This window comes from Lissotriton vulgaris, chromosome 10 (genome assembly GCF_964263255.1).
Source record: "Lissotriton vulgaris chromosome 10, aLisVul1.2, whole genome shotgun sequence".
NCBI classification, from domain to species: domain Eukaryota; kingdom Metazoa; phylum Chordata; class Amphibia; order Caudata; family Salamandridae; genus Lissotriton; species Lissotriton vulgaris.
In genome coordinates, this window is record NC_141698.1 from 35,682,227 (window position 1) to 35,703,092 (window position 20,866).

Consider the following 20,866-nt stretch of genomic DNA (forward strand, 5'->3'; position numbering starts at 1 on the left):
CCTAGATAATGTCAAAGTACAGCTTATAATCTTTAATCTGTAACTTTTGTCCGGAAACAGCTAAAATAGTAATTCAAAGACAATTTTTGCATTTCTTATAATTCCAATTCATTTGTGAGGTTAGGTTCTTAATAAATATTTAAGAAAAGTAACTTTTAGAAAGTAACCTTTTTCTCTCCTCAAAGCTCCTAGAAGTTAATTTGCATAAGCTTGCCAGCAGCTCCCCAATAAGTGTTTGACCTTAGTAACAAACTGCTCCCAGAGCAGAACAATGGCTTAGTCCTGGTGACAGGGTGGACTGGGATGTATTTGGTTGCTATCAGGCCAGAAGGGGCAGTTGGGGTGGACCCAGGAACTTCATTAACTTGAAAAGGACAGAGTTGTGGCCTGTCCATTTATAGTTTAGTGTGAGGGGAGACCTGAAAATCGGAAAGACTTTTTCTGCAAGGCACACACTAGCCGTGTGAGAGAGGCTACTCCCGAATTGGTTTGGAGTGAACACAGGGGAGGAGACTGCTTATTTCTCTGGCTACACTCCTAGTTGGACAGAGAAGCTCTGCACAAGTGAGGAAGGGTTTCCAGTATTGGATTTAAGGCCTGAGATGCACTGTAAGGTTGTTTGCAGAAGGGCAACAGCAACTGCTGAAAAAGTGGGAAGAGTTGCCCCTGGTAACTTTGATTTCATTGTTTAGGAAGGAGCCAAAAGTCACTACAACCCACTAGTTAGTGCTAACCATACATTTGGCATCCCAGGGCAGTCTGCGGTACAGCTGAGGTGGCCCTAGTGTCTGCGACCTGATAGGAGCCCCGAAGGACCAGACCTTCTCCCTCTTGTACCCAGGGCAAACAAGTGGACTCCAGGGGTCAGATGGCTGATCTTCTTTGTGGCTACAGGAACTCAATAAGCTGCAAGAGACCTTTTTTCTGAAGTGGCCAGTTGACTATTATCAACTGACCAGGACAGGGCCTTTTGCTGGTGGCCTCTGCTGGAGTGAGTCCTGGCTCCTAAGTGCTGTCCCTGGCGTACTGGGAGCCTTAGAGGTGAGCTCAAATGCATGGGTGTGCAGTTCCTAAGGGTATTAGTGGTAGTCAGGTCTCTGGAATAACCTCCAAATGGAAGAAGTACCCTCACACACCCCGAGTTGTCATGCTTCATCATTTTGGTGTGCTCCTCGTCGGGCAGGCACTGCAATGCCCGACAGGCACCAGCAAAAGGGCTCTTTGGCAGAGTTCTTTTGATAAAAACATTTGGTGAGTGAGGGTATGCGAGCTGAAGTGAGTAGTGTAGTGAGTGAAATTTTAAAATAGGTTTAGGGAGAATCTTATTAAATGCATTTTATTAATGATGCTAGCTAACCTAAGTAAAAACACTGTATCTTGTATCGGAGACGATGAATCAATAGAGCACAAATACTATTTACTTTTTTTGGTCAACATGTTTCTTTCCTCATCAGCCCCTATAGGGTCTATTGGCAATTCGTTAGGACCATAAAAAGGATAGTTTCCTAATAATCTTACACTACTGCAAGGCTGGTGTATACAATTGGCAGATTAATCAAGTGGCCACCTGTGCTATCTTGCACAAGGTTGACTGTCACCTTGTGTCGTTTCGAGATCCCGTATTATGTGGGTCAGGATATGACGGGTTTTCTCAGAGCGCTTCGCTCAAACCCGTGGAGACAGAGCCGGTGTAGGTGAAAGGCTACTCACTGCGCCACTTCTAATGGAGTAACACTAACTCGATGCTGAACCTTTGAGAATCTGGGCCTGGGCGCCTTGTCCCAAGCAGTTCTACAGGAATACCAGCTGAACCACATCCAAGCAAACATTACAGGAATAGTGGACCACACAGTACCACATCCAGACCAATACCACAGGATTACCAGAGCCCAGGATGCCATATCCAATCCTCTCCAAGTACCTGCTTGGATTCATTGTGAGCCCCTGGTAATCTGCCTTGTTGGGTCGTATAAGTGATGTGCAGCTTGAGTCCAATGGCACTGCGAGGTTGAGACCCAAGTCTGGGTACAAAATCTTGGGGAGACTCATAAAGACTGCAAAGAGTGAAGAGTTGAATGCTTGACTTAATCTCAGCTAATGGTATTTACACTGGGCTGCATTCCAGGTCACATCTAATGCACTGATGCAAGGCTACAGGGTGCAACAACTAGGCCACACCCCAGGCACTTCATGAGGAATAACAGAACCACACTGGGTGGACTATATCTTGAGTAATGGGACACGTCCAATAACAACATAGATGATGTATTATACTACTAGAAAAATGCCATGGGGCATATTATCAAGCCCATTATTGCCGCTGTAGCGGCTGTTTTCGGCCGAAAAGCAGCGTTAATTTTATCACAGTTTTATCAAGGACACGATAACAGGCTTTAGCACGTGTTTCCTTGTGCTATCACCCGATTTACTAACACCATGCATCGCATCGCTAATGAGATGCAAAGTAGGCGTTCCTCACATAACTTCATGGGAATACATCGCTAACGCAGCCTCGCGATATTTACAACGATGCCCGGTACCAGCGCAGCGACAATTAAAATTGTGCTAAGACCCCATTAACGCTGGGATCTAATGTCTGCAAAATTCCTTATTTAGCTATATTATCCTATGGGAGATGGATTGTCAGGCTAAGGGCACCATGTTGTATTATCAAGGATTTACCTATTGCAGAGTTTTTATCGCTGGATTTCATGCAATATTTCTGCATTTCCCCGCTATCTCTGGATTTATTATTGCCTTGGAGATAAGCGTTGATAATCGCACGCTATCTCAGTGATAAAATCCAGCGATAAGAAAAAACCCGCTAGACGCGCTTAGCGATAATCATCGCTGTTTGTAGATATTATGCCCCCATAGGATTATCAATCTACAGGGTGCCCACCAGAGGAGTGCCAAACCAATAAGTGCTGCTTCCAAGGCAAGACCACAAGAGTATAAGAAAACAACAAGGTGCATGTGGATAAGCACCACAGGATTAGCAGGCCACAGTGTATGTATGTATGTATTGTACACTTATATAGCGCAAAACTGCCACCCAGAGGGTATCCTGGCGCTTTTGACTCTACTGAACCAGCTACACAGTCACGTTATTATGCTGTTCTTGAGAAAAGATAGGTTTTTAGACTTTTCTTGAAGGATGGAAGGTCCTTCAAGCTCCTCAAGGACAGTGGGAGCTTGGCAGCCGTGTGTCCAAAGGACCGGCCCCCCATCCGGAGCCTATGGATCCTCAGGACCACCACAAGATATGCTGAAGAGGAGCGCAAAGGTCTCGCTGCGAGGTACCAAGAAAAGAGTTTATGTAGCATGGCTGGACCTTGGTCATGTAGAGCTTTAAAGACCAGGCAGGATGATTTAAAGAGGATTCGCTGCTGGACTGGCAGCCAATGGAGGTCTTTAAGCGCGAGAGAAGAGGAGGCAGCGCGAGGCCTAGAGAGAGCCAACTTCGCAGCCATATTTTGAATGCGCTGCAGCTTGTTGATCAGAGTGCCAGTAGCCCCTAGAAGCAGTGCATTACAATAATCTATCCTGCTAAGGATAATGCCGCGCACCACCTCTGGCCTAGCCTGGGTCGGGAGCAGGGGAAGGATTTTCTGCAAAGTACGGAGTAGCATCATACATGTGGAGATGGTTTTGTTAACAAAGCCGTCCAACTGAAGGTTAGAGTCAAACATGACTCCGAGGTTACGGGCGGAATCTGCTGCCACCACATTGCCCAAGGAGGAAGAAGGCCAAAAGTCAGTCGGTAAAGGACGCGGGACGCGGTCCGATGAACAGTGGAGTACCTCGGTCTTAGAGCTATTGAACTCTAGAGAGTTGTTTTTCAACCAGTCGGCAGTGGCAGTCATACAGGGGTGGAAGGTCTCTGTAGACACAGCATCTTCTCCTTCATGGGAGAAAATGAGCTGGGTGTCGTCGGCATAGTTAATCACTGAGATGCCAAAGGATTTGATCAGACTGATCAGGGGGCAGAGGTACAAGTTGAACAGGATGGGGCTGATCGCTGACCCCTGTTGGACACCCTGTCCCACTCTCCTAATGCCTGATCGAAAAGGGGGTAAAGCCACCACCTGGTGTCTGTTCTGAAGAAAGGAGATCAGCCAATCTCGTGCCAATCCTGCTACCCCGACCTCCTCCAACCTGTTGATAAGAATGGAGTGGCTGACCGTGTCGAACGCGGCCGACATGTCGAGCAGCACTAAAAAGGCTGCTCGACCATTGTCGACCCGTGATCGAAGGGTGTCCAACACGACCACCAGCGCCGACTCCGTACCGTGAGCCGGCCGGAAGCCGAACTGGGCCACATCCAGACAGGTGTTACTTTCCAAGAAGCCGGATAGGGACCGGGTCACAATCTTTTCCATGATCTTAACTGGAAAAGGAAGCAACGAGATTGGCCGATAGTTTGACAGACAGGTGGGGTCAAGAGTGGGTTTTTTTAGGAGAGGGGAGACCACTGCTAGCTTCCAGCAATCTGGGACCGTGGCAATGCTAAAAGACTGGTGGCAGATGGAATGTAAAGGCTGGAAGAGTTCTTCCTGGAAAGATTTCCAAAGTTTGTGGGAGAGTGGATCAAGAGGGGAGCCATAAGACACCCCATTTGCTAAAGCGCAGAACTCATCAAACGAAGGGAGAGTAAAACTCTCCAGCCGCCGGTGAGCTGCCTGTTTTTCAGACTCGACTAAAGTGAAGGATAATACAGGGACAGCCAAGGACTGAGGGCAAGGAGTGCCTGGATTAGAAAGACCACTCAGAATGTTAGCAATTTTATCCTCGAATGCTTTTGCTAGGGAGTCGCAAAGAGATTGTGAGGCCGGTATGTTGTTAACCGCGCAGGCCGGCCTAAGTGTGTACCATGAAGTGCAACAAGAGCACAAGATCACAGTGAACTTCACTCTGACCAGTACCACACAAAGATCAGAAGACAGGCCATTTTTGTACATCAAACAAGAGAGAATCTCCCACCAGGCCATAAAACAGAAATAATATCATATTGGGTGTCGCATCTCGAGCAGTACTACAGGAATACTAATCGAAAGGTTCCAGCATCCCAATCAACAACACAGGAACACCAAAGCACAATGTGCTGCATCATGACCATTCCCACAAGAATAGCAGTCCACGGGGTGCCATGTCTCAATCAATAACACAGAAATACCCAACAAGAAGATGCAGCATCCTGAGCAGAACTGCAGGAATACCAGATGACATGTTGCCACAACCAACAATAACACAGGAATACCAAACCACAGGGAGCACGTCCAAATCACTGACATATAAATACCCAACAACAGAATGCACCATCCTGAGCAGCACCGCAGGAATACCAGACGCCATGGTGCCACAACCAGCAATAACACAGGATGGCCAACACCACAGGAATACTAGACCACAGTGTGCCACGTGTATGATCAACACCACAGGAATACTAGATCACAGTGTGCCACAAAGATGGTCAACTCCGCAGGAATACTAGACCACAGTGTGCCACATGGATGGTCAACAATGCAGGAATACTAGACCACATCTGCCACATGGATGGTCAACACCACAGGAATACTAGACCGCAGTGTGTCACACAGGTGGACAACACCACAGAAATACTAGACCACAGTGTGCCACGTGTATGATCAACACCACAGGAATACTAGATCACAGTGTGTCACAAAGATGGTCAACTCCGCAGGAATACTAGACCACAGTGTGCCACATGGATGGTCAACAATGCAGGAATACTAGACCACATCCGCCACATGGATGGTCAACACCACAGAAATACTAGACCACAGTGTGTCACACAGATGGTCAACTCCGCAGGAATACTAGACCACAGTGTGCCACCTGGATGGTCAACAATGCAGGAATGCTAGACCACATGTGCCACATGGATGGTCAACACCACAGGAATACTGGACCACAGTATGTCACACAGGTGGACAACACCACAGAAATAGTAGACAACAGTGTGCCACATTTTTGGTCACCCCTACAGGAATACTAGACTAGAGTGTGCCACATGGATGTTCAACACCACAGGAATACTAGACCACAGTGTGCCACATGGATGGTCAACACCACAGGAATACTAGACCACAGTGTGTCACACAGATGGCCAACACCAAAGGAATTCCAGAGCACAGTGTGCCACATTGATGGTCAACAATGCAGGATTACTAGACAGCAGTGCGCCATATGGATGGTCAACACCACAGGAATACTATACCACAGTGTGCCATATGTATGGTCGTTTTAACAAGGACAAGGGGACCCAATTAGGTAAGCAAGGACCTTGGGTATTAACATTTAGAGAGGAGAGTGGTCCTTGTCGGGAGATATTAGACCAAGAGAAATGAATATAGAACAGAATAAATTCTATATAGTTACTATCCAGCCGGGTAGTAAGATTTATTCAAACTTATTTTTAGGTATCGAAAACACAAGACATATACAGTGGGATACAGTCCAGTATCCAAAGACATAAAAGTGAGTCAATTAGTGAAAAATGAATAGTGTGTCACACGGATGGCCAACCCCACAGGAATACTAGACCACAGTGTGCAACGTGTATGATCAACACCACAGGAGTACTAGACCACAGTGTGCCACATGGATGGTCAACTCTGCAGGAATACTAGACCACAGTGTGCCACGTGGATGGTCAACACTACAGGAATATCAGGCTACACTGTGCCACATCTAGGGTCAGTACAGCAGGAATTACCACATGAAGAACAGTCAGCAATGTGCCATAGACAGAGTAAAAACCACAGGAATGCCAGTCCACAGTGTGCCAATCCAGAGTGAGGAATACCACAAAAGTACCATTGCGCAGTGTGCCACATCTAGAGTCTTATTTACACGCCCATTGTGCTGTAGGTGAGTCACTTTTTTGTTGCACCAGTGGTGCAGGGTATTGATCCATATCTACATGGCCTTATAGATATGGAGTAAGGCAAAGCAGCTGCATCAAAGAGGCGTTCCATGGCATTGCAGTGGGCGTTCTCATGCAACACCCATGGATTTTGACGCATTCCCAAATTCACAAGGAGTTGCAAAACATGGAAATACATCAAAAGCCTACGCCTCCTCAGCCGAGGCGTAACAGGGAGAAATAACTTTATTTATCCCCATTTTTTCTCTGGAGCATTTTGCAGCACACATTGAAGGAGGGAAACATCTCCATTGATTGTTTTGGGGCAGGAAAGTGTCCCTTCCTGCACAAAAAAGCAATCAGTGCACGTGCTGTAACCATTCAGATGGCCTACTGCACAATGGCAACTTGAGGCAACACAACCAAGTCAACACCTGAAAATTACTACAGAATCAATAAAAGAGAAGCACTAGGCCACAACGAGCTACAACCACAGAAACACTGGGCTACACCGGCCCCAAGCAAAACCTCACACAGGAATAAAAAGCATGAACTACACCCAGAGCGCAGGCCAGAGCTTAGCAGGTGAATATCAGAGGCCAATGCAGTGGGAATATTAAACTACCTTGAACCACCAGCAAACCAACATTAGAGAGAGGAGGCCGCATTATGGAGCACCACAGCCAGAGGTGATGCCATGGAGACACTGGGCCAAAGTGTGCAACATCCTTAGCAATACGAAGAAACGCCAAGGGCCTCATTTACAATACTTTGAAGCACGCCAGTGCAGCAAGCCTTTTTGCTGCACTCCCGTGCGTCAAAGGAAAAGGGCAGGAATGCGCCGTATCTACAAGATACAGTGCATTCCTATCCTTCTCCCCGGCGCCAGTGCACAAACAGCAGCCATGCGCAAGCGCAGACACCCTTGCATCATTTTGCAAGAGTGTCTGCGCTGAGGGGACGATTGCTTTCATGCCAAAAGGGACACCTTCCTGCACAAAAAACCATAATTAAAGACATTTTCCCCTTTCTCTGTGTAGTGCTGAATGCCAGACTCATAAAAAGAGTAACAAATGAGGAGAAATAAAAGTATTTCTCCTCTTGCGCCACTCCTATGCCTCCCCTGGGGAGTCGTAGGATTCCAATGCATTCCCAGGTTAACACCATGTTGTAAATCTGGGAATGCTTCAAGTTCCATGGAGGTTGAGTGGGAACAGCCACAGCAACACCCGTGGAACGCCCCTTTTATGCAGACAACTGTATGAAAGAGAAACGTATTTACAAGGCCATGAAAAGTAGGCAGGGTGACTGTACATCGCCTTATAAATATGGCGAAGCCCGTTGCGCTGCTGGTGCGTCAATAAAAGTGATGCACCAGCGGTGCAAATGGCTTGTGAATAAGCCCCTAAATGTGAAAAGGACTCAAGCAAAATAAGCCACAGGAATACTAGACCACTGTACACCAAACCTGCAGGAATACCAGACCTCTGTATGCCACACTTACATGAATACCAGACCTCTGTATGCCACACTCACATGAATACCAGACCTCTGTATGCCACACACACACACAGAAATACCAGACGACGGTACGCCACACTCACATGAATACCAGACCTCTGTATGCCACACACACACACAGGAATACCAGACCATGGTTTGCCACACACACATAGGAATACCAGACCACTGTTTGCCACACTCACATGAATACCAGACCACTGTTTGCCACACACACACACAGGAATACCAGACCACTGTTTGCCACACACACATAGGAATACCAGATCACTGTTTGCCACACTCACATGAATACCAGACCTCTGTATGTCACACACCCACACAGAAATACCAGACCACTGTTTGCCACACTCACATGAATACCAGACCTCTGTATGCCACACACACACAAAGGAATACCAGACCACTGTTTGCCACACACACATAGGAATACCAGACCACTCTATGCCACACACACACAGGAATACCAGACCACTGTTTGCCACACTCACAGAAATACCAGACCTCTGTATGCCACACACACACAGGAATACCAGACCACTGTTTGCCACACTCACACAGGAATATCAGACCTCTGTATGCCACACACACACACAGGAATACCAGACCACTGTTTGCCACACACACAGGAATACCAGACCACTGTTTGCCACACTCACAGGAATACCAGACCTCTGTATGCCACACACACACAGGAATACCAGACCACTGTTTGCCACACACACACAGGAATACCAGACCACTGTTTGCCACACTCACAGAAATACCAGACCTCTGTATGCCACACACACACGGGAATACCAGACCACTGTTTGCCACACTCACACAGGAATATCAGACCTCTGTATGCCACACACACACACAGGAATACCAGACCACTGTTTGCCACACACACACAGGAATACCAGACCACTGTTTGCCACACTCACAGGAATACCAGACCTCTGTACGCCACACACACACAGGAATACCAGACCACTGTTTGCCACACACACACAGGAATACCAGACCACTGTTTGCCACACTCACAGGAATACAAGACCTCTGTACGCCACACACACACAGGAATACCAGACCACTGTTTGCCACACACACACAGGAATACCAGACCACTGTTTGCCACACTCACAGGAATACCAGACCTCTGTACACCACACACACACAGGAATACCAGACCAATGTTTGCCACACACTCACAGAAATACCAGACCTCTGTATGCCACACACACACAGGAATACCAGACCACTGTTTGCCACACACACACAGGAATACCAGACCACTGTTTGCCGCACTCACAGGAATACCAGACCTCTGTACGCCACACACACACACAGGAATACCAGACCACTGTTTGCCACACACACACAGGAATACCAGACCACTGTTTGCCACACTCACAGGAATACCAGACCTCTGTACACCACACACACACAGGAATACCAGACCAATGTTTGCCACACACTCACAGAAATACCAGACCTCTGTATGCCACACACACACAGGAATACCAGACCACTGTTTGCCACACACACACAGGAATACCAGAACACTGTTTGCCACACTCACAGGAATACCAGACCTCTGTATGCCACACACACACAGGAATACCAGACCACTGTTTGCCACACACACAAAGGAATACCAGGCCACTGTTTGCCCACTCACAGGAATACCAGACGTCTGTACGCCACACACACACATGAATACCAGACCGCTGTTTGCCACACTCACAAAAATACCAGACCTCTGTATGCCACACACACACACACAGAAATACCAGACCACTGTTTGCCACACTCACATGAATACCAGACCTCTGTATGCCACACACACACACAGGAATACCAGACCACTGTTTGCCACACTCACAGAAATACCAGACCTCTGTATGCCACACACACACAGGAATACCAGACCACTGTTTGCCACACTCACACAGGAATATCAGACCTCTGTATGCCACACACACACACAGGAATACCAGACCGCTATTTGCCACACCCACACAGGAATACCAGACCACTGTTTGCCACACTCACAGGAATACCAGACCTCTGTACGCCACACACACACAGGAATACCAGACCACTGTTTGCCACACACACACACAGGAATACCAGACCACTGTTTGCCACACTCAGAGGAATACCAGACCTCTGTACGCCACACACACACAGGAATACCAGACCACTGTTTGCCACACACACACAGGAATACCAGACCACTGTTTGCCACACTCACAGGAATACAAGACCTCTGTATGCCACACACACACAGGAATACCAGACCACTGTTTGCCACACTCACAGGAATACCAGACCACTGTTTGCCACACCCACAGGAATACCAGAACACTGTACGCCACACCCACAGAAATACCAGACCACTTTACAACACACCCACAGGAATACCAGACCACTGTACGTCACACCCACAGGAATACCAGACCACTGTATGCCAAACTATGCAGAAATAGAAGACCACTGTACGCCACACTCAAAGGAATACCAGACCACTGTACGCCACACCCACAGGAATACCAGAACACTGTTCGCCACACCCACAGAAATACCAGACCACTTTACAACACACCCACAGGAATACCAGACCACTGTAAGCCACACCCACAGGAATACCAGACCACTGTATGACAAACTATGCAGAAATAGAAGACCACTGTACGCCACACTCACAGGAATACCAGAACATTGTACGCCACACCCACAGAAATACCAGACCACTTTACACCACACCGACAGGAATACCAGACCACTGTATGCTAAACTATGCAGAAATAGAAGACCACTGTACGCCACATTCCTGCCTGTAATGCAGGCTCTCTTGCACCACGGCACAAGGGTGGCTGCATTGACTCTAGGCAGCACTCAGTGCGCCAGTGCAAAGAGAGAGCAGGAATGTGTGATATCTTGGAAAACATGGCGCATTCCTGCTTCCTCGTGACGCAGGGCAGCAAGTTGTACGCTGCGTTGCGTTGCCCCGAATATTATCAAATCTGAGCCCAGATGTACAGTGAGCTTGTTTTTGATTCCTGGGAAGTGCAAAGACAGATGTTTATGCTTCTTAAATCTATTGTGATCTGGTGCACATCTTAAATCCACGGGTGGGGCCTTCCCCTGAAGGGTTGCCTGTGGTCCAAAGACTCTTCACTCGCTTCTCTGTATTGTGGTGGGACAAAGCTATCACCTGAAAGACCTTATTGTCTGTCTTAGGCAGTAGTAACAAAGATGGAGGTCAAAGGGTGTGTCTTGCCTAGATTCCGCCTTGAATCAAGCACACACACTTGACCAGAATTCTTTTAGCAACTCGTGACAGTGTAGAGATGCCAGAGCAGGCGAGCCTTCGCCGAGTGTTTGTACATTCAGGAGCAAACAGCCTTTGTTAGGATCAGTTGTAAACAAGTGAGAACCCTTGGCTGGGGTCCAGGCAGATACTTTAACCAGAGTGTGCTGCAGACTCTACAAAGGCTTTGGGTCATTATGTGATGGTCAAAAACAAGATAGGAAATGCTTATCAAGCTATCCATGATAAGAGTAGTTCATTGATAGTCATAATCAGGGCATCAGGCGCCTTTGCTATCCGAAATTAAGACCAATGGCCTGATTTGAAGATAGTGGTTAAGTTTGATCCTGCAAGAGCTACCGCCTTGATGGACTGTAATCTAGAGGCATTGAGTACTCACTCCATGGTGGTGTAACCGCTGTGGTTGTTAAACTGATGAGTTGGTGTTGAGTCACTATTATTGGATGCAAGTATTCCTTCATGTGGAATGTTATTGAGCTTTATCAAAATGTAAAATTGTCAGAAATTAAGGAATGCTTGATTTGAGTTCGCCTTTCTGGATATGAGAACACCCCTTCTCCACCCTCAACCCTGGTACCTTCCAATCCAGGGCACTCATTGTTTCCCATGCCAACCATCAAAGAGCCAGTCACATGTAATAACAAGTCACACCGGTGCGTACCTTAAGACTTCCTCGTCCATTTGCCCATCTTCCTCGTTGGGTTCCTCCAGATCCATGCGGGAAGGGGAAGCTTCGAAGCCGCTTTCTTGTCGGTATCTGTTGAGGAGGGCCTGCGCCATCTGCGCATTCAGCTGGTTTCTAGAACTGGGGGCCTTGGCCATGTTGGGTGCCAAAGCCGTCTCATCGTAGTCAGGGTAGGCACCTGGGAAGCTGTTCTCTGCCTTAGCTGCCCTGGACTGCCCTGCAAGCTGGTCGCTGTAGCCTCTCGCCTGGTTCATGTCATTCCAGAACCGCAGTAGGTTGGCCAGGTAGAGGGCCTCCTTGTCCCTGCGCCTCCCTTCCTCCATCATCTGCTGCAGAGCTAGGCGCTCCTCCTGCTCCCGCCCGCTTGGCGCCAGCCGCTCCATGCCTGCCTCTGTCCGTCCCGTACTGCCTAGCCGCTCCAGTGCCTGGGCCAGCCTTTCATCCTGTTGCAGCCCTGCCAGCCTTGCTAACATCGCCTCGCTCATCTCTGGGTAGTAGGCCTCATTGGTTCGCATCGCCTCTGCCTGCGGATAGGCCATCATCTCTGCTTCGTAGGGCAGGCTCATCTGGAGATCACGCCGGAAGCGCCGGGTGGCTCCCGCGTCTTCTTGGCCAGGACTCCGGGGCCCATTTGCCAAAGGCTATGGAGCAAAAACGAGACATTGTCAAAGGAAAGGGTAAACAGGTACCACATTGTTAAACAATATATAAGGATCTGAGGAGCTAAGAGAGTGACTCTCAAGTTGGCGCAGTGGTCAAAGCACAGCTTAAGAACTAAAGGCCTCATTAGGAGTGCTCCCTTAAGTAGGCCTTTATTCCCAAGTCTTAGAGTTACAAGGGGTACTGGCAACTCTAGGCTGTAAGGAAATTCTGCCCCATTATGAGTTGGATCCTGATGGTCCACTAAAAACTGAGGGGCATATTATCAAGGGGGTTTATCTCCGCTTTTTTGCCTTTAAAAGCCAAGAAAGCGGAGATAAAATGATCTCCCTATTACCTAGCTGTCGCTAACACCAGTTAGCGACAGCTAGTAGGAGATAGCGACCTTCTTGGGCCCCACTTTGCATGTCAGTGATATTTATCACTAATGACATGCAAAGTGGGCGTGCCAAGATGTTAGCGACTGGAAACAGTCGCTAACATCGCTATCTCCTATTACCAACTTTTGGAGATATTCGCGCTAAGCGCGAATATCTCCAAAAGCTAACACCTGCCCTGAGCAGTTCTTAGCCATGTTATCCAATGGGAGGTGGATAACATGGCTAAGAGCATTAGCTCAGTAATGCATGAATATGGCTGACTTTTCAGCGAAATTCATGCATTTCGGCCGATTTTTATCGCTTAGGAGATAAACCTTGATAATAGCAAGGTCCCTAAGCGATAAAAATCGCCGCAGCTCGGCGATGAAAATATCGCCGCTAAACCAACATAGCGATAATTATCGCTAGTGGTTGGTAATATGCCCCTGAATTACCAAAGAAATTGTTGATTGTGGCTCAAATACCCCTGATAATTCCTCATTTTGCCCCAAAAGTAAAGAGATCTTCAATGTTCCAGCAAATCCTAGGATTTTGATAGGTTTGGTAACTGCAAGTTCGAACTATTGCCATAAAATTGTTGTGGATATTGTACTAACACATTTCTATGTAGTGTTTCTTCTAAATGTTTGTCTTCATGGGCTTCTGAATAAATAGACCAACCTCTCACACCGGGATCAACAACACTTTTGCTCATAAGTCACTAACATTTGTTTAAAAACACAGCTGAGATGAAGTTATGGTTATGAAATAAAATATGTAACCCCTAAAATTGAAATTGACCATTTATTGTTAGATACACAAAGCGGTGTAGCTGGGACGGGGTGCACACTTAAGGGCCGCCCTGGGTGGCGGTACGGCTGGCTACTCAAATGGACACACAAACCATATTTCACATCCACACCATGCACTGCTCGTGATCTCACAGGATATTACCGAGGACATCTCAGATAACATCATTGATGACATCAAAGATAAATACAGAGAAGAATATCTGAGGGTGTTTCATGGCAGATCTATTCTGCCTTGTTCCTCCCACTAGACTTACCTCATCGTGGTACCCTCTGCATAGTCCTCCGACTGGTTTCCCGAGGAGACCTTATCTACATTTGGGAGCTGGGAAAAGAATTTGTTGGAAACACAGGGTTGGCAGAACTCACCTAGTGTCACTCCACGGAATTCCACTGAGTTACATTAAAAGGTCCCCGAGATTCCATAGAGTTCCGCAAAAGGACGGAAAACAGCATGTCACGCTGCGCGTACTGATTTTTAGCGCCAGGAGCTAGTGCCATGTTGAAAAATCTGCACAAACAGCACCACACAGCGTGCCAGAGGGCGCTGCTTCTTGAGTAGGTTTTGCTGTCTTTTGAGTAGATTTTCTACTCGAGTGGCAGTTTTCTCGCTGTGAATGTTTGCCACCGCTCATGACCGCCAGCATTGGGAAAATGTTGCTAGGTGCCCTCCTAGAGCCCGACTATCAAGCAAGGGGACGCCAATTCATGATTGCGCTTGCAAACTTAATGTTGACGAGCTGCATGTGAGAAAAACTCAGCCACGAGTCGGTTGGCTGAATTTGGCCAGAACTCCAGGTTATAGGCATAACGCGGAGTGGCCAAACTTCTGCCAACTCTGCCGGTGGGGCTGAATTTATTGCCCACCCCTATTGTGAACCCTCTGTGCTCTGTTCGGAAACTTCTAGTGTTTGACAAGATGTATAATCCATATTGTAAATGTGGAGCACGAAATGGGCAGAAATACAAGCAAGCAAAAACATTTACAAATCACATGCGATTCACAAAGAGAGCCGGCGATAGAACTAAACTGGTCGGCACCCTGAATAGTAAAAATAAGCCAGGTTTTCTGGAGATTCACAATCAATTGATTGGAGGAAAACCACATATAGATAATTTGACTGGAGATTATTTGCCTTGTCTATGGCCCTAAACAAGGCTGGTTTCTCTTATTCAGTAGCTTGACTAGCCCAGCTCTTGTTGATGTGAATCTACAGGAGTCACAATGGAGGAGTGAGTGATGAATTGTAGGCCAGGAGATGCCATCAATGAATCAAAGGAATTGAACATAGTTGACACACAGATAATGGTGGCTGGATGAGCACTGGGGAGGGCCTGCTGTAGCCGTATCGATCAATGAGCAGAGAGTGGTCAGTCAATGACATTAGGTTTGCTTGATGGGACCTTCGAAGAGCAAGATGGGACCTGGAAAGAACCCCATGAACCTATATGGAGACCTGGAAAGAGCAGGATGGGACCTGGAAAGATCCTACTGGGACATGGAGAGACCCGATGGGACCTAGAAATAGCCCAATGGAACCTGGAAAGAGCCCGATGGGACCTGGAAAGAGTCGGAAGGGACCTGGAAAGAGCTGGATGGGACCTGGAAAGAGTCGGAAGGGACCTGGAAAGAGCCCGATGGGACCTGGAAAGAGTCGGAAGGGACCTGGAAAGAGCCCGATGAGACCTGGAAAGATACCACTGGGACATGGAAAGAGCCGGATGGGACCTGAAAAGAAAGAGCCCGATGAGAACTCGAAAGAGCCCAATGGGACCCAGAGAGAGTCTGATGTGGCCCAGAGAGAGTCTGATGTGACCTGGAAAGAACCCCATGAACCTAGACAGAGACCTGGGCAGAGCCAGATGGGACCTGGCAAGATCCCACTGAGACCTAGAAAGAGCCTGATGGGGCCTGGAAAGACCCAGATGGGACCTATAAAGAGCCCAATGGTATCTGAAAAAAACCCATGAACCTAGACAGATCATTTGAAAGAGCCGGATGGGACCATGAAAGATCCCAATGGGACTGAAAGCCCCTGAGGGTACCTAGAAAGAACCCAGGGAACCTAAATGGAGACCTTCACAGAGCCCGATGGAACGTGGAAAGATCCCACTGGGACATGGAAAGAGCCAGATGGGACCTGGAAAGAACCCCATAAACCTAGACGGAGACCTGGACAGATCCGGATGTGACTTGGAAAAAGCCAAAATGGACCTTGAAAGAGCCCACATAGACTGTAAAGAGCCCATGGGGCCTTGAAAGAACCTAATATGAACCTATATGGATATTGGGAAAGAGACGGATGGGACCATGAAAGATACCCTTAGGACTGGAAAGACCCTGATGGTACCTACAAAGAGCCCAATGAAACTAGATGGAGACCTGGAAAGAGCCCGGTGGGACCTGGAAAAAGCCAAATGGGACCACTTTCATGGTGAGGACACGCATCAACACTGGGATATTTCTCAAATGCTAGATATAGACGAAAGTTGAATTCAAAAGATCAGGATACCTCGTATAAGGTCTCTAAGCAGGCGACCCAGTAACCTTCAACAATAAGAGGCGTGCTATGTACATGACCCTGAGACATTCTGGCACTCTGAGTCAAAATATATTTCAGCATCCTTATAGAGTAGTCAGATACAGTACAAGCACTGCTGCCTATGTCACAGCCAAGGATGCTGACTGCATGACTATAGGCCAGCTCCGCTGCTCTTCGGATGCTCCTGCGCTATATTTTATATTTGCCTGTAGTGTTTTCAGACACGGAGAGCACATTTCCTGGCTGCAGTGATGAACAGCACTTCCTGGCTAGTTTGAGTCAGCATTAGACAAAGTGTTCCCTGCTCCCAGTCTGCTGATCACTGGACAGTGGGACACTGGTCAGTACACTTCCTGTCTGCAGTAACTCCAGCCCTGAGCAGCACTCCCTCTCTCGTGACTTAGGGCCCGATTCACAGAATGAACTTAAGACTCAATCCTAAACTTACTACTATTTTGGCATTCACAGAATGAACTTACTACTTTTGGTATTCACAGAAGTTAGGATTTTGTCTTAAGTTTGTCTTAAGACAGACTTAAGACAAAATCCTAACTTAAGTCTGTCTTAATACAAACTTAAGCCAAAATCCTAACTTCTGTGAATACCAAAAGTAGTAAGTTCATTCTGTGAATGCCAAAATAGTAGTAAGTTTAGGATTGAGTCTTAAGTTCATTCTGTGAATCGGGCCCAATGGCACTAGACAATACTTTCCCGCCTCATGTGATTCCAATGATGTACAACACAGCACTGGGCAGCACTTCCTGTCTGCTTTGATTTCAGAACTGTGCAGCACTTCCTGCCTGCTTTGATTTCAGCACCGGGCAACACTTCCTGCCTGATTTGATTTCAGCACTGGGCAGCACTTGCTGCATGCTTTTATTTCAGCACTGGGCAGCACTTCCTGTCTTCTTTGATTTCAGCACTGGTCAACACTTCCTGTGCGTTGATATCAATACTGAGCAGCACTTCCCTGGGGGCAGTGCATTCTATGTAATAGGGCACACTTTCCCTGCTTGCACCCCGCATACCTGTTTTAAAGTGCACCAGTGCAAACAGGGAAAGTGCACCCATAGGCAAACAAGGAAAATACTCTGCATTAGGATGATTGTGCTGCCCTAGTGGGCAGTCACAAACTGATGCTGCCCTGGGGGCAGCGCATTCATGTGAAAAATGAAACGGCTGCTTTAAAGCCACTCTGTGTTGCATAGTGCAGCCACCGGCACTTTAAAAGGGGATTAGAGAACCCTTTTTAGGCGAGTGCAGTGAGTGACGGCACCCGCCTGCAAGGGGATGTCTGGGAGGCCCATGGCACCCCCTTTCCCCCATCAGAAGGCTGCAATCAGGCAGCACGCTGATAGTTCTCCACCTTTTAGGTCGTGCCCTGACAGTGCGCCTACTGACAGCCTCTTTGACTCTGCGCCCACTTCGGTAATACGGCACGGGCACAGAGGCAACAGCATTCCCTAATTTGCATGGGGCCACAACCCCCATTCAAATGAGGGGATGCCCTCTGATAGCGCTGGCCCTTTGTATTCGCCAGCGCTATCGGTATTACAGAAGAGGCCTCACAATCGTCTGCGGCCCCTTCTGTAATACCAAAGTGCCCCAGGGGCGTGCAAAGCGGGCCCAAACACCCGTTGTGCCCCCGGGTCAATTCTGTAATACGTCCCCAGGTGTGATTTCAGAAGTGGCAGTGTTATCTGGGGGGTGCGGTTACAGCACTGAATGGCACTCTTTCAGCACTGGACAACGCAGTCCCTGCCTGGTGTAATTTCTAGGCCTGGGCGGTAAATTCTGTTCCGCTCACGGAATTTGCAGAATTTGAATAAATTTGCATTCCTTAGAGAATGCGGAATTGCCAAATATTCCGCCATCCGTGGCTTCGCGGAATTGTTTGCTAGTTCGCGCTTTCAAAATGCGCGTTTGTGAGATTTTTCTCCCCGAGCACGCAAACAACGTTCGCGAACAGGAAAAAAGCATTGCAAACGGGCGGAACAAGCAATTCTGCATGTCCGCGGAACTTTTGCGTGCCCGTGGAGATTTTTACTGTTTTGCAGAGCTTTGCATAGCGCGACTACGCAAATTCCGCCCACCCCTAGTAATTTGAGGACTGGACCGCACTTTCTCCCTGCTGTGGTGTCAGTACTGATGGCTGTTCTTGACGAGGCTGAAATGCCAGAAACCGGTCCCCGGTAGCTTGTCTCCTTCCCAGTATAAGAATTGGCTTGGTAGTTTGGTTTGCCCTGTTCCCATCATGCACTGGGACAGGAACAGACTAATTTGCATATAGCCAGGTTCTGAAGCTGGGATGGTGCAGTGAGCTAAAAAACGGTGATGGATCAAGCCCTGATCTCTTGACTGGGTAGGAGTATTCTGCATCATTCAGAAACTCTGTCCATCACCTTTTCCAAACTTGACGGGGGTAATTGCATCACTGAACAACACTTTCTGCCTGGGGCGATTGCAACACTTCCATGCACGTTTTGCCTAGCGTTGATTTCAGCGATGGATGGACAGCACTTCCGAGGGGGGTAAAGTCAGCACTGCAGACCAGTTCAAATCTAGGGTAAATTTAGAACTTGGCCATACTTTCTGCCTAGTGTGATTTCAGCACTGCACTTCTTGCCTAGTGTTGATTTTAAGGCAGACAGCACTTCCTGCTTGCTGTGATTTTAGCACTACATATGATTTCTTGGCTGGTTTGGTTACCGGACGAGATAACACTTCTGGCGGGTGTGGATTCAGCACTGGAAAGTGCATTTCCTGGCGATGGTAATTTCAGCAATGGGCAGCACTTTCAGAAGTGTGGAGAAGTGTGGCTCAATGGTTAGAGCGGTAGACCCTGATGCAGAGGTCTGGCCCGGGACCAGGGTTCAATTCCTACCTCGGCGGGTCTTGGGCTCAATTTCCTCGGACCTGATAATTCTCGCCTCAGTGCCTATTCTAATCATAGGTCCCACTCTGCATCTCTCGGCAATAGCTTGCTTAATCTCCACAACGGCCCCAACAGCGCTGGGATGCCTGGCTTCACCTTGGGCTTGCCCAGAAGTGGACATTTCACAGGGAAAAGCCAGGAGGGGTTCCACAGCGGTATGCGTTACAGCGCCAGGACACCCCAGTTGGGGTATTAGTGCGCTTTACAAGTACAAATTATAAGGGTTTAATTTAAGCTCTTCAATGGACTACTTTCCTGTTGTTGATTTCACCAGTGGGCATCACTTTATGGCTGTTGTGATTTCAGCACTACAAAATAATGCTTGGCTGGTGTGATTACAGCGGGAGACTGCACTATGTGGAGGTCTGAATTCCCCAACGGACAGCGCACTTCCAAGTGAAGGTGGATTTAGCAGTGCACTTCCAGGCAAAGATGGATTCAGCACTGGACAGCGCACTTCAGTTTGAGATGGATTCGGCACTGGACAGCGCACTTCAGTTTGAGATGGATTCAGCACTGGATTCAGCACTGGACAGCGCGCTTCAGTTTGAGATGGATTCAGCACTGGACAGCGCACTTCAGTTTGAGATGGATTCAGCATTGGACAGCGCGCATTGGACAGCGCACTTCAGTTTGAGATGGATTCAGCACTGGACAGCGCACTTCAGTTTGAGATGGATTCAGCACTGGACAGCGCACTTCAGTTTGTGATGGATTCAGCACTGGACAACACACTTCAGTTTGTGATGGATTCAGCACTGGACAGCGCACTTCAGTTTGAGATGGATTCAGCATTGGACAGCGCGCATTGGACAGCGCACTTCAGTTTGAGATGGATTCAGCACTGGACAGCGCACTTCAGTTTGAGATGGATTCAGCACTGGACAGCGCACTTCAGTTTGTGATGGATTCAGCACTGGACAACACACTTCAGTTTGTGATGGATTCAGCACTGGACAGCGCGCTTCAGTTTGAGATGGATTCAGCACTGGACAGCGCACTTCAGTTTGAGATGGATTCGGCACTGGACAGCGCACTTCAGTTTTAGATGGATTCAGCACTGGATTCAGCACTGGACAGCGCGCTTCAGTTTGAGATGGATTCAGCACTGGACAGCGCACTTCAGTTTGAGATGGATTCAGC

At 48.0% G+C, this 20,866-nt stretch overlaps 1 protein-coding gene across 1 annotated transcript in view; it reads right to left on the minus strand.

Moving 5' to 3' along the window:
• The window catches only part of PCSK1N (proprotein convertase subtilisin/kexin type 1 inhibitor), an 87,489-nt gene that overhangs the window by 8,176 nt on the left and 58,447 nt on the right, over nucleotides 1-20,866 (minus strand). The window contains exon 2 of the mRNA XM_086940371.1: nucleotides 12,394-13,058. Within this exon, the coding sequence (XP_086796497.1) occupies nucleotides 12,394-13,058 (665 nt within the window). The remainder of the gene's footprint in view (nucleotides 1-12,393; nucleotides 13,059-20,866) is intronic.